Raw genomic sequence first — 12889 nt, forward strand, 5'->3', positions numbered from 1 at the left:
TTCTAACTTACTTGAATCGAGGAACTATCATCCAACGATTCGCGGTTCCGAAGAGTGCTACTCACCTGTTGCTCTTTTTTGCTGAAAAAAGGAGTGCTGCCTTTTCTGATGATTTCCTGTTCTGGGACGATTAGATACGCTGTCATCATTCAAGCCTTACAGTTTTCGTTGTACTCGATTATAGAGATTTTGAGTTGAATAACAGTCATTTGTCTCTGTAGCCCTAATCTTCATTCAGTGTTACGTTACTTCTAGATACTGCCCAAATATACATGGTTGACGTAAGCGCCAACATGACCAAATCCTTTTTTTTCTAATATACATTTTGAACCATTTTATACACACGTTACACATAGCAATATAATTCGTTTATTCGAACACACTTGAGAATTGAAGAAGAAAGTCATTTTTTGACGTAACAGCCATTTGTACAGAATAATGACGTCGAGCCAACGTTATGCGTCTGGTCGTGGAACTGATAGATTATGTAGCTGAAATCACCAACGTCAGAGAATATCTATCATCCTTTAATATTTATTGCATGCAACAAAATCTGAATGTTTAGTATATTCTAGTTAGCTGTTATAGTTCATGGAAAATGTTAGTTTTGAAGTACCAAAATTGTTATTGAAGTTTTGAAGTGCCAAAATTTGACTTCGTTGAACCTTTTGTGGTTGCGAAAAAATGTATCGTGGATTCGTGGAAACTTGAGTCAATTGCAACAGGAGTCATTTGAGCCTAGGGAAATTTCTTTCAAGTCAATACAGCCATATCGCTTCACTTTTCTTCAACTATATTTCAAACTTATTTTGAACATTTTGAATATTCCATCGCATTGTGGTGCTAAATCTAGTTGTTTAATGTCTCTCACTCAGAGCTAACTTGCTTCGCTCAGACTTTAGTACTACGGCTCTATCGATCGACACGAAGCGCTGGTTCGTGTCTACAAGATCAAAAGTAGCTAATTCACTAATAAATTACATCCAAGTCTAAGTGAGTCTACACAGAGTTCTAATTAAGACTGTTTTCATCTCCACGCTGCCTGCCTTAATGCTATCGAGCACGCCTAGTTTTACAATTCAGAATCGTATGAATCATTAGAAGAAATCACGATGATGAGGCATGCAATCCCGCACATGTATAAAGTATGTAAGAATATCGCTTTTGCTTTCCTTATTATTATTATCATTAAAAAACCGAGAACCGAACGCGACCGGTTGCAATTCGTTTCATCGAAAATTCAGCTAGCATTGAGCTGCATATAAATGATTCCATTAATTTCCTGGAGCCGATCCATGTCTGGCTCGTTCTTCTCTCTCTCTGGCACTCCCGGATCGGCCAATGCCGTTGGGTGTTGGCTTCCGTGGGAGTCACCAGACATGAAGCACGAAACAAAAATCTTTTCCTATAAGTCATGACGTACCGGGTAATTCGCTAAAGTAATTAATTTATGATTTTTTATTAACACTCAATTACAGTTCATTCTTGCGGCTTGCACCTTGGCCTGTATTTTTCGGGCCTTCTCTTTGTTGGTGTACAAACTTTATCAATTTTTCATTAACGCCAGGAAGGGGGGGAACACTAATAAATACGAAACGATATTTTTCCGTTTGAGAAGCCTTTGGTTTTCTTAGTGTTGTTTCGTCAATGCTTTTTTATGTTGCTGCTCCTCTTTGCTGGTCTTCAAACTTAACATTAATTTATATTAATTGATTAAATGATTTCTGATTCCCACGCGTTTTCTGCGGTCGTTTTTTTTTCATTCGGGATTCAGTTAATGTACTTTTGCTTGGTTTCGAAAATGGGTATGTTGCTGAAAATCTTTCAAATGAAATTGTTTCGTCAAATAAAGACCATTCGATATATTTTTTTTACAAATAAAACAAAACTGGCAAAACGTGTTGCATTTCTAACGAGTGATAATTGATCTACACAACATTAAATACTGATAATTTCTGGTGTTGTTACTGTGAAAATATAAATATTTACATTTTTTTTTAATTTCTTACTTGCTACTTATAAAACAAATACTCTGGGGAATGCTACTAATCTAAAAGCTATATAATACATCTTGTTTTGTTCATAATTGTGCTGGTATTGCATCGTTTGAACTAACACTCCACCATTTTGTTTGCACACCTTGGTGTAATCTTTGAGTATTGGAATGATGGATTGATTTTTATATTACACCCTGTGTCGTGAACGGATATGTGTGTTAGTGAGTGTGTACTCTAATTACTTGTTGGAATTGTAATGCAATCACTGGGATGGAATTTGTCAGACAAAGCAGACTTTTCTAGTTTGACATGTAAACTAACCAAAAAGAGACAAGATGGGTATATAAAAACTAATCCATAAAAATGGTCTTCAGTTTTGACGAATCATGAGTTATAAACTTGTTTACACTGTGAAAGCTTCAGCATCGACAGTTGGCTTAATCCGTTTGTTTTTATCGGGAGGATTCCACAAGCTGCCATTTCTTCGTTGCCAACATCGGGATATCAAATACCTAAAGAAAAAAATATTGCTTACAATATTTCCGGGTTTGGGTTTGCTTTAAATTTGGCCAATACAATGTTAGCTACCGTCAAGTGTGCAGTGATAGATATAGGTACATATATGATTATGTTTTGTTTTTCTACTCGTACAAGCAATGCCAACCATGGGATACGAATTTGAACTTACAATCGGAAGTCACGTCAGAAATAAAAATAGCAATAGTTGAAAATAAAAGGAGAGTATTTGTCCGTTATAATATTCTGGAGCACAATTCGGTCTCGAGAATTCCAAAAGAACTGATCAGAGGTTAAGAAAAAGTATGATCACAAACATTATACTTGTTGTTTGTACCAGACCTATGGAAATGTCTACGAATCCATTGGCAAAATATGCGAAATTCAGAATAATTTACAAATGAAGGTGGATGTAACAAGGTGAAACACACCCCTACTGATGAAAAATCGTCAACTTTATTTTATTTACTCAATCCTGAAGCCTTAATAATGTTTCAGAAAATCTGACTATAACCTAACTTTTGCATAATTTTCGGAGCAGTCAACATCTGTGAATACAACTCTGCCCACCTTTCATATTTAAAAACTTTTCTTTATTTCTATTTAAAGAACTATTCAAGTGTGCAAATATGCGATGACAAAAATAAAAGCCCACCCCTAAAAATAATATTACAATCATTCGAAACGTTTGAGTAGCCCCCCATTTCCACATGTTATGAGGGCTAGGGCTGTGCGATATTATTTACAACCTTTCAGTGATTCAGTTGACGCGATATAAACAAAGTGTTGTTTAGGTTGGCACATAAAAGTCGATTATTGTTGTCTACATGAAACGTTTTCAACAAAATCAAAATGGAAGGAAAGAAAATGAGCATGCAAGTCCGAAATCTTGTTGTATCATTTGCAGCAGATTTCACAGCGAAAGATTGCAGAGAAGTTCGGAATAAGTCAGGGAGCAGTCCGCGAAATTGTGCACAAGCACAAAGCTTGCTGATATATCCGGAAGAGGCCGTCGTCGGAAGACCGATAGCCGGACGGATCACCGAATCGTCCGGGAAGTGAAGAAATCTCCAAAAGTATTAGTCAAATTCATTCAGGAAAACCTCTCGTTGGTGGTATCCGCAAGTTCTGTACACCGCAGACTAACTGAGCGTGGACTTAAGAGCAGATTCACAAAAAACGTCTGTTTATCAGCAAGAACAATATACTGAAACGGTTGGAATCTGCCGCAAACATGTCAACAAACCTGAATACTTAAAAAAAAGTACTTTGGAAACACGAATCGAAATTTGAGCTATTCAACAAGCAGCGGCGCGAGAGAGTGTGAGGGAAGCATGATGAATGAATGCAGAAACGTCATTGCAGGCTACGGTCGAGCAAAGAGGAGGCAATGTAATGATGTGGGGGTGTTTTTCCTGGGTTGGTGTTGTAAATTTGGTGCGAAATCACGGAATCATGACAGTAGATGTCTACATTGAAATCTTTTTTTTTTCTCTATTATAGTGACTTTCAACACATTTCGGCTGGTTCGTCACTTTTACTTCCATTTTTGGAAGAATGTCGGGAGTGAAAATTGAACTCGTGATCTCTGCGTGAGAGGTATGGATGTTACCACCACGCCAGATCGCCTCCACAAAATGAAATTGAAATCTTTAAGGAGAACCTGAAGGAATCGCTTCGAAGAACTGGCCTACGAAACAGCTTTGTATTCCAACAGGACAACGACCCGAAGCATACTGCTAGGAAGACCAAAGCCTATTTCCGTTCACGCAAAATGAAACCTCTTGAATGACCAACACAAAGTCATGATCTCAACCCGATTGAGAACCTGTGGAACCATTCTCGACTACGAAGTGGTGAACGATGGTGTCACTGATGTCACTTCAGGAGGACACACTAAATATTGATACTTTTAACTTTGTTGCTTTTATTGTGTGATTTGTTATTTCTCGAACTCAGGGTTTTTATACTTGTTTTCTTTTTCTATTTTGCGTTTCATTCCAATAAAATGTTTGGTTTATGTTTTATGAATTGAATTCAGCTAAATATGATGGAAATTCAATGAAAAATGTTTTTTTTAATAATAAAGACAATTTGTTTATATCGCTTCAATGTCGATTGCTGACAATACCGCACAGCTCTAACTGTCATAACTTGAAGAAACGAGGGGTTTTGAGTGATTTCGATATTATTTCTTGCGGTGGGATTTTATTTTTGTCAACGCATATTTGCATACATTAAAGTAGTCATGTAAAGGAGTGAACAAAATCAAATAAAAATGGCGAAACTTGTCAGTTACTTGAAAGAGTGATAGGTAATAGTTAAAAGAAAAGAAACTGAGAAAATCTTCTAAACATCCAAGGTGAGCTTTATTCACGCCTATCACTGTATCTATCGTAAGTAGTTTTACACAGTCATTCAAATATGAACCGTTCCTCCCTGGAAAACCCTCTGTTGAATTTTTCATTGATCAAAATCCTCAGGGATTTGATTCCAATAATTTTAAAATTGTGGCTCCTGTGCGCGAATGGTTTGCGTTACGTCAGCGCACTATGATCGTCAAGACGAGAAATACCATGTCACCTGATGTAATGGAAGTTTACACGTTTACCAGGATGCATTTGTTAACGTTGCTACCTGAATACCATTCTTTTATAAAAATCTAAAATTTCGAGGAGAACAAAGGATATAAATTAGTCTAAACGGACTTCAAAATACGCGAATTTAGAAGAGAGAAATTTCTTCATTATTTCAAAATGTAGATTTTTCAAGCTTTGATACAATCCGTTGCCTAAATGATTTGCAACCGCTCAAACGTTATCGCGTGTTCGACATAGTATTTACTTCAGTAAATATAAGAAACAACAATCAGAACGAAAATCGAAGCTTTGTTCGATCAAAATAAAATGCAATCTGCGACAATCATCAATTCGTTACGGACAATGTTACCGCCTGCTTGGTTGGTCAAAGCGTATTGACGAAGCTCAGTAATATGCAAAGTGTTTCATCGTACTCCGTCAATCACCATTTGACCAAGATTTTTGTCAGTAGGATGTGACTAACGTGGCTCGTCAGTTGTCAGTGACATTGATGAAAAATGTAGCTCTGTTTCAGGGTCGCATATTCTCGAACATGTCATTTAGAATACAGTCAAGGCATGATATTTGGCATAGAAATCTGAATCAAGCACTAATTAAAATGACGCTAGTAATACTTTTTTGAAACGGGTAGACGAGTTTCTTTGGTTTGCCATAATAAAATATTGAGTTCTTGTATGCGATCAACTGAACCATCGGCAAAAAATAATGGGTGATTAAAAATGGGTTCAATATAGCAATCTAAAGAAAAGATAATGATTGGATGTCGTCGGAATTTCTATGAATTTCAAACAGTTTATGAGCACCTTTAGAAACTAATTTGGCACGCTCTAAAGTGAACATCAATCAAGAATGTTCAAAAACGGAACAGTTTAGTTTTCAAGTATGATATCAAATTTCAAATGAATAAATTCTAGTCAAGATATCAAAGCACTCACTATACAACAGAGTCCTGATAGTCCTCCTAACTCTTAATTTTGAGGATTCGGATTTGGTTCAATCAGAGTTTGAGTGAACCCAGCTAATTTTGTTCTTCCAAAACTCAGTCAAAATTTAGTTGATTTTGCACAATATTTGAACTATGCTTTCATTCGATATCGTGGAACCAGTATCTAAATTTTATACAATTTTTTGATATATAAAAGATATTGGGCGTCGAAAAACCATTTCCAAAAAATAAATAGAAAATAGAGACAAGTTTTTCTTTGAATCAAATTTTCGGGAATGAAAAATAGATACAGAATTCGTAGCGCAAAAATAATAATAACTGTAAGCTATTGAAACCATGTGATACTATCACTGGGTCACGTATAACGTTCACCGATGATGACTCATGCGTTTGAAGGCGACGATTAAGGAATAACTTCAAGAATTGATGAAAAAGTATGCCAAATTCATGTTTTAATCCACCAACGCCATACCGCGAAACGAAACTTCCGTGAAAACATATTCAATTGGACATGATTGGGAAGTGCTACCAAACATAGGTTATTCAGATTACCATGTAGTCAGAGATTACGGCGGGACGATTTGTTTTATACTTCGTCCAACTAAATTGATAGTTCAATTGGCTCAAAAGACCAGGACCACTTGAGGCTAGAAATCCTTGAATTGTTTTCGCTGGAGTCCATTTTGGGCATGTTATTCTATCATCTCTTGACCCTCTAGTTACATAGAAACCGGAAGCATTGCTAAAGAGAGCGTGATAGGCCCATATTGGTCAGTTCTATGATGTTTGGACACGATTTTGCCAATTTCTTCTCACAGTGGTATTAATTTCGTAAGATCAGTTGTGTTTATCAAAAGTTTCGTGTGAAATTTGATTTTTGAAACCTTGAATTAGAACATAAAAACATTTTTTCATGGTGACCTCAATGTTACTTGGAACAAATGCGGTAAATCGTTTGTATTGAAAGATAGAAAGAAATGGGTGGGTTATATCCAATGTCCTGGAAAAATGGGAATGAAGATGGTAGAGTTTCGAGCGACATAGCATGCGTTGCCATAACTATTTCTCAACGTCAACGTCAGTCGTTGTGTTTATCTTTGATTGCCCACTGCATCCATGTGAAAATGCTATTTTCAGAAAGTTATTTATCAATTAAAAAAACGTACTTTTTTAGAGTTCCCGCTGAATATGAAGCTGAAGTGAGAAAATAATCGCCAATTAATCAAAATTTGACCGAAAATGTTACTGCTTTCGAGAACTAAGCATGCGACTGCTCTCTGGACCAGTTTGCCACATAAATAATCGAAATAAGCCACGATACAATTGTCATCTGTTAAAAAACAAACAGTGAATCATTTCATGAGAATTTTGGCTCCATGTAAGACCAATCCATGCATTGTAATAGATTATGTTCTTCGTCACAAGTAAATTTTATTACCTTCCTCTTACGTTTGGTATGAAGCTTAGCACTTCCAAAATATGTGAACGGAAGAATTGTCAGACGATCATTGTATTTTCAGTGTGACCACTCAATTTCATTTTTCATTTTTCCCTACTTTCTCCCGCATGAATTCACGAAATTCCCGATTCCCGTTAGTTAAAAATTGATCTCGAATCTCGAATTACGAAAATACTTTTACTTTATTGTTTCCAAGTTCCACATGTGACAAAAAACTGGACGGTGTGTTACTCAGCAACAGATTCTGGGTTGGATATAGAACCAGCTTGTAAAATATATGGATTGAAAAAAACAATGATAAAAGTTATCAATGACAATCTTCTATGTATGTAGCCTTATCATACACTCCATACCTAATATTTAGCAAATTGTTTGACATCCTCAAACATAACATTCAATGAGCTTAAAAGTTTCAAAGAATGTGCAAAGATTACTTTCGGAAGTATGGGGAGATATACTCATTTCTGAACGTGGACCCTCGTATTCCCATGTGGCGAATTAACGGAAAAGACAGCAATGAATGAAAAAATAAATTGAAACTATTAAATCTCGAGAAAAGGGAAGAAGCCGGCCATAGAATCAAATTAACCTGTGCATCTTGCCCTTCTACTAGTTAGCTTTGTCTAGCACACACTCATGCACCCCCGGACCCGTTTAATTACTGTAGCAAGTCTTCCTAACACCGGCCAAAATGTTACTAAACTCATCGTCCTTCAACTGCTCACTGGTTACGTAAATATCGGTCATACCGTGTGGATTTGATCCATGAGAATGATGTCCCTGATGCTGGTGTTGCTGTTGCTGTTGATGATGCTGCTGCTGCTGCTGTTGGGCGGCCGCCAGTTGGGAGTGTTGCAGAGGGATTGCATATAGCGCCACGGGAGTTGTAGGCAGATGTCCTGAGGCACCGATCATTCCGTCCACCTTTCCACCGCTGTTCGTGGAGACCGACGATGGCGCCGTGTTGATGCTATTGGAACCCGTCGAATTGTTTCCGTGATTGCTACCGGCAGGTGATGCTGATCCGAGTGCAAGTTGCTGTTGGTGCTGTTGTTGTTGGTGCTGCTGTTGGGATTGATGCTGCTGAGCCAGAAGGCTCGCGTTCTGCTGGTGATAGTTATAGTAATCGGATTGGGAATGACCATAGATTGTCCCGCCGTGATGGTACGATTCGTAACTGTTGAAGTTATGGTTGCTATCTGGATATTTTAGGTACTTATCGAGCTCGCGGGTATCCACCTCGTCCTGGTTCATCGAGTGCGTCTCGTAGGTTATACCATAATCTTTGTAGGCGTACGAGTAAGCGGGTAGCCCGGAAGAGAGTGAGTTGACACCATAGTAACTGTTGATTTGTTCGGCTGTTAGTGTATTTTGGTGTGCAGATTGTTGCGCCATCTGGCTGGAGTTCCCATCACTGATGAGGTTTGTGTTGTTCAGCAATCCGTTGCTTGTTTTGTTCATACTGGAACCGGTAGAGTTGTTGCTGTTGCCATTATTGTTATTGTTCTGATTGTGATTACTGCTACTGCTATTACTGCTTAAACTCAGATGCGGCACATGGCTGGTTGTGAGCGTAGCTCCCAGCGTTTGATGGTCCTCGGATGTTGCCAGAGGAGGAAAATATGTCCCTGTGACTATGTGGCCCTGGTCCAGAATGCTTCGATTGGTACACATAACGTACATTCCGTTAACCATAGCGGTCGTGGTGGTTGACCCCGAGCAAGGCAGGTAGTTACGCTTGTCGTGTAAGCCATTCGACAGCGATGACTCGTACGAATACCGCTTCTCCGGCACGGAGCTTAAATATGATGCGGCGGTCCCGTACTCTCGCTTTATCTCAGCTTCATGATCGTAACTATTCGGGAATGTGGCGGGGAGTTTCTGTTCACTCTTGATACTAGCATAGCCGTCGTATGTCAACTTTTGTTTGCTTTTCAGATCGTCGTAGCTATGGCTTGCGTGGAGTCCATTGTAGCTTTCCTTTTCCAACTCTAGAGGGCTCATTTCTGGGGTTGGCAGGGCGGATGAGACATCATCAAGCTTTTGGCTGCCATCGATGGAGCCCCCGGTAAGCTTCCTGCTGTTTGCAGCCTGGACGACTGTTGGTGCTACTGGCTCTGGACTTTGGGTGGGACTTGAATCGGGCGTGTTGAGAACATTATTTGCTCCAGCGTAGTAATGTGGGTTATAGCTGTAAGGGCTCATTCGCTGAGACGAGTCACCGTCATAATTCAGTTCACTTGGAGAGGAATTGCTCACATTGTTGCTTTGAGTATTGTTCGCCATCGACTGAGTGTTGGACACTCCGTTGGCGCCAGGTCCACCCCTCGTAGCTTTTGTGTGCTTCCGACGGCGTGGTCTGTACTTGTAATTGGGATGCTCGGTCATGTGGATTACCCGGAGCCGTTCAGCTTCCTCCACGTACGGCCTGCGATCTTGTGGCGTCAGCGAACGCCATTTTTTACCTGTAAGAGAGAACAAAAATAAACAAACAACATTAGCCACACAGAAAAACTCTCAGATCCATAGCAAAATGTAAAAAAAAACATAACAGCATGATAACGGAAATGATGTATTGCAGCATAACATATTTCTCACATCTTTATTACCACCTTAATACGCCGAATCCGTTGCATACACATAAAACAAGCAGACCATGCAGTAGCTTAGCGGGAAATGAATGAAGAAAAAACTTATTTGAATTTTACATGCATACATTAGTCGGAAAGTGGTAGGCAAGTTCTTTAGAAGGTCCACACAACGCGGCCAGCTTGTCGGTAGCGGCGATTGGCACCAGTGGAACGAATGTGTTTGGATTTTGTAATAGATCCCAAACCATCGCCTAGGTTTTGTTTTTCTTGCGAGATTGAGAGAGGAACAATTTGATGGATTGCATACCGAAAGTGAGAAATGGAAGCAAAATTTGCATGAATATGCGCCACATCTACAGCTACACTAGAGCAGTCGAGTGGCCCCAGCCACCGGACCAGTAGAACCAAAACAAATCCATTCGACATAGTTCAGGCTGTCGGACTGGAATTGTGTGGAAATGAGATTTCCAACATAGATTAATTAGTTTTGCTCCTTGAGAGTGTCTCGATTTGTGTGCCACGATGTCTGCCGCAAGCAGCTGGCAAGAGGCACCACGGAAAGTAAGACACAATTGCCTCGAATCGGGGCGGATGTATCAAAGCAAAACAAAACATAATTTACAGCTTCCATTGCCACAACCAAATACTCCACTTGATTTCCCATACAGAAATACAAGCGTGCGTACCTGCGAAATCTGCGATAATTTATGGCAGTATTTATCCGCCTTCATTTGGGGGCTTAACGAAAAATATTCGATCTGGTCGATAGCGAACACACATACACTCATAGCTCAGAGACCACCGTCAAGTATGATTCTTGGATTAAATATTCACACCCATAAGGACTTTTCATGCTGGTGAACTGAACTGATCCCTAGAGGCAAGGCACGTGCCAATTATTGTACAGGTTGGTGGTCAGTTCTTCAGTGCTGTTTTGGTAAATGATTTTGTCAGATATAACAAAATGGGTCACAGAAATACTCGTGATTCTCGTAAATCTTACAAAGGAAAGCAAAACTGGTTGATATGTTATCGAAACGGGAAAGGACACATTGTTATAATTCTTGGGAAAACTCAGTTGCGTTAACTGACAAAAATTTGCTAACAATTCAAGCGTTGAATAAACTCTGATCACCCAGAAAGGAATAGTCGGAGTCACCAATTAAAATGTGAAACAATAACATCAGTAAGTGAACAAAGGGTTTATTTTTGCATATGGAAAATTGTTTAAGGAAAACAGCAGAAGAAGGATTATTGTCATGATGTGGAAGAAGGATAACTTATGCACTTTTGCCTTGGAAAAGTCTTTTGATATATGTGTTCTTTTTTTTCTTTTGAATTGTAAAAAGATCAATTGGTCTACTTTCATGTACTTTGTTTGGAAATATTCAGATGACTCTTCAAGGTGGTCGCGAAGTCGTTTCGGTAAATTAATTCATTAATTCATTAATTCATTAATTCATATGCAGTGGCGTAGTGTAGGAGGGGCGGGGAGGGGGGTGCGGTCTGCCCTATGATCATGACAAGTAGATTATATTGAAAAAAATCATGATTTTGAATGGAGGTGGCCATTTATTACTTATGGTATAATCTAACAAAACAAGTCACTATGGAAAAATTCATGTTATATAGTCTTTCTTGTTTTTTTATGTTCATTATTTCGTCATAAAACATCTTTCATTTCTGTACTGGGATCTTCAATTTAAAGTCTCGTGAACGAAGGGGTTATGTTCGGAGTAAAACCGGAGTAAACAAGATAAAGCACTATATACCCTTTGAAATTGAATTAGAGATTGGTTTTTTCCAAAGTAGGACGAAGTTTGCCGGGTCAGCTAGTTTCGTATATATTTGAACAGAACGCAAGACAATTCCAAGGGAAAGCAAAATATCCATTCATCTATTTATTAAGAAATGATTTTTTTTATCTGTATTATAGTGACTTTAATTTAAAACTGTTTCTAACCGTATAAATTTCTGTGGCATCTTGTGGGGAGGCTTATCATAGTTGAAAATAATTCAAAATTTGCAGTCAACAACGTTACGATACGTTTAACACGTTGAGCCCCGTATCGTTATTGCTCGTATTTAGATAAGTTCGGAGGGGTGACACCCTAGTTACCCGCCCTGGGTGTCACCTGGTCACGCTACGCTACTGGTCATATGCATATTGTTTTTCGCTTAGTTCGATGAATATTAGATTGGGGAAAAATGAAATCCATTATATTTTAACATCAACAATGTTTGGATTATCTGATGTAGGTCAAAGTACCGTTTCTTATGATAACTTGCCTTTTCTAATGCCTCTCTTATAGAAACTCACGCCTAATGTTGTCGTAGGTAACCCACTTTAAGCAGCACGCACCGGCTGTTTCAGGAATATGATGATTATGTCGTTAAGCATCATTGATATGCAGATAGAAATTTTGTCCAATAGTTCAAATGTTATGAGTTTTTGCGAAGTCATTTTTGGATAAAAGAGGAAAATTGTTTTTTCGAACCATCGGTTAACTTTGAAAAATAATATCTCAAAAACAATAAAATAGCATCTCTGGTATCGAGACATGTTATGTAAAATATCCTCAGCTTTCGAGAAAAAATATAAAAACTATAGCGTCCAATGCCATGAAAACAACAAAAAACGACTACAATCGATAATTATGAAAATAGAATCCATTTTTTTGCAAGTTCAATATTTTTTTCATGGAAGGCTTGGCTTCAATTATCAAATGACGATCATCTAAATCGGTTCAGTAGTTCAAAAGTTATGATTATATGAAAAA

The 12889-nt window shown here is 38.4% G+C and overlaps 1 protein-coding gene across 2 annotated transcripts in view; it reads right to left on the minus strand.

Moving 5' to 3' along the window:
- Positions 1–783: 783 nt before the first annotated feature.
- LOC129767387 (putative transcription factor SOX-15) overlaps positions 784–12889 on the minus strand; it is a 174049-nt gene continuing 161943 nt past the window's right edge. Inside the window, exons 3-4 of one of the 2 annotated variants that reach the window (XM_055768248.1) lie at positions 8268–9983; positions 784–2509 (exon numbers count right to left, since the gene is read on the minus strand). In XM_055768248.1, coding sequence (XP_055624223.1) covers positions 2502–2509; positions 8268–9983 — 1724 coding nt within the window. In that variant the 3' untranslated portion in view covers positions 784–2501. Of the gene's footprint in view, positions 9984–12889 lie in introns of both variants that reach the window. The other variant, XM_055768247.1, reaches the window with a different exon arrangement.

Source organism: Toxorhynchites rutilus, chromosome 2, assembly GCF_029784135.1.
Source record: "Toxorhynchites rutilus septentrionalis strain SRP chromosome 2, ASM2978413v1, whole genome shotgun sequence".
NCBI lineage: Eukaryota > Metazoa > Arthropoda > Insecta > Diptera > Culicidae > Toxorhynchites > Toxorhynchites rutilus.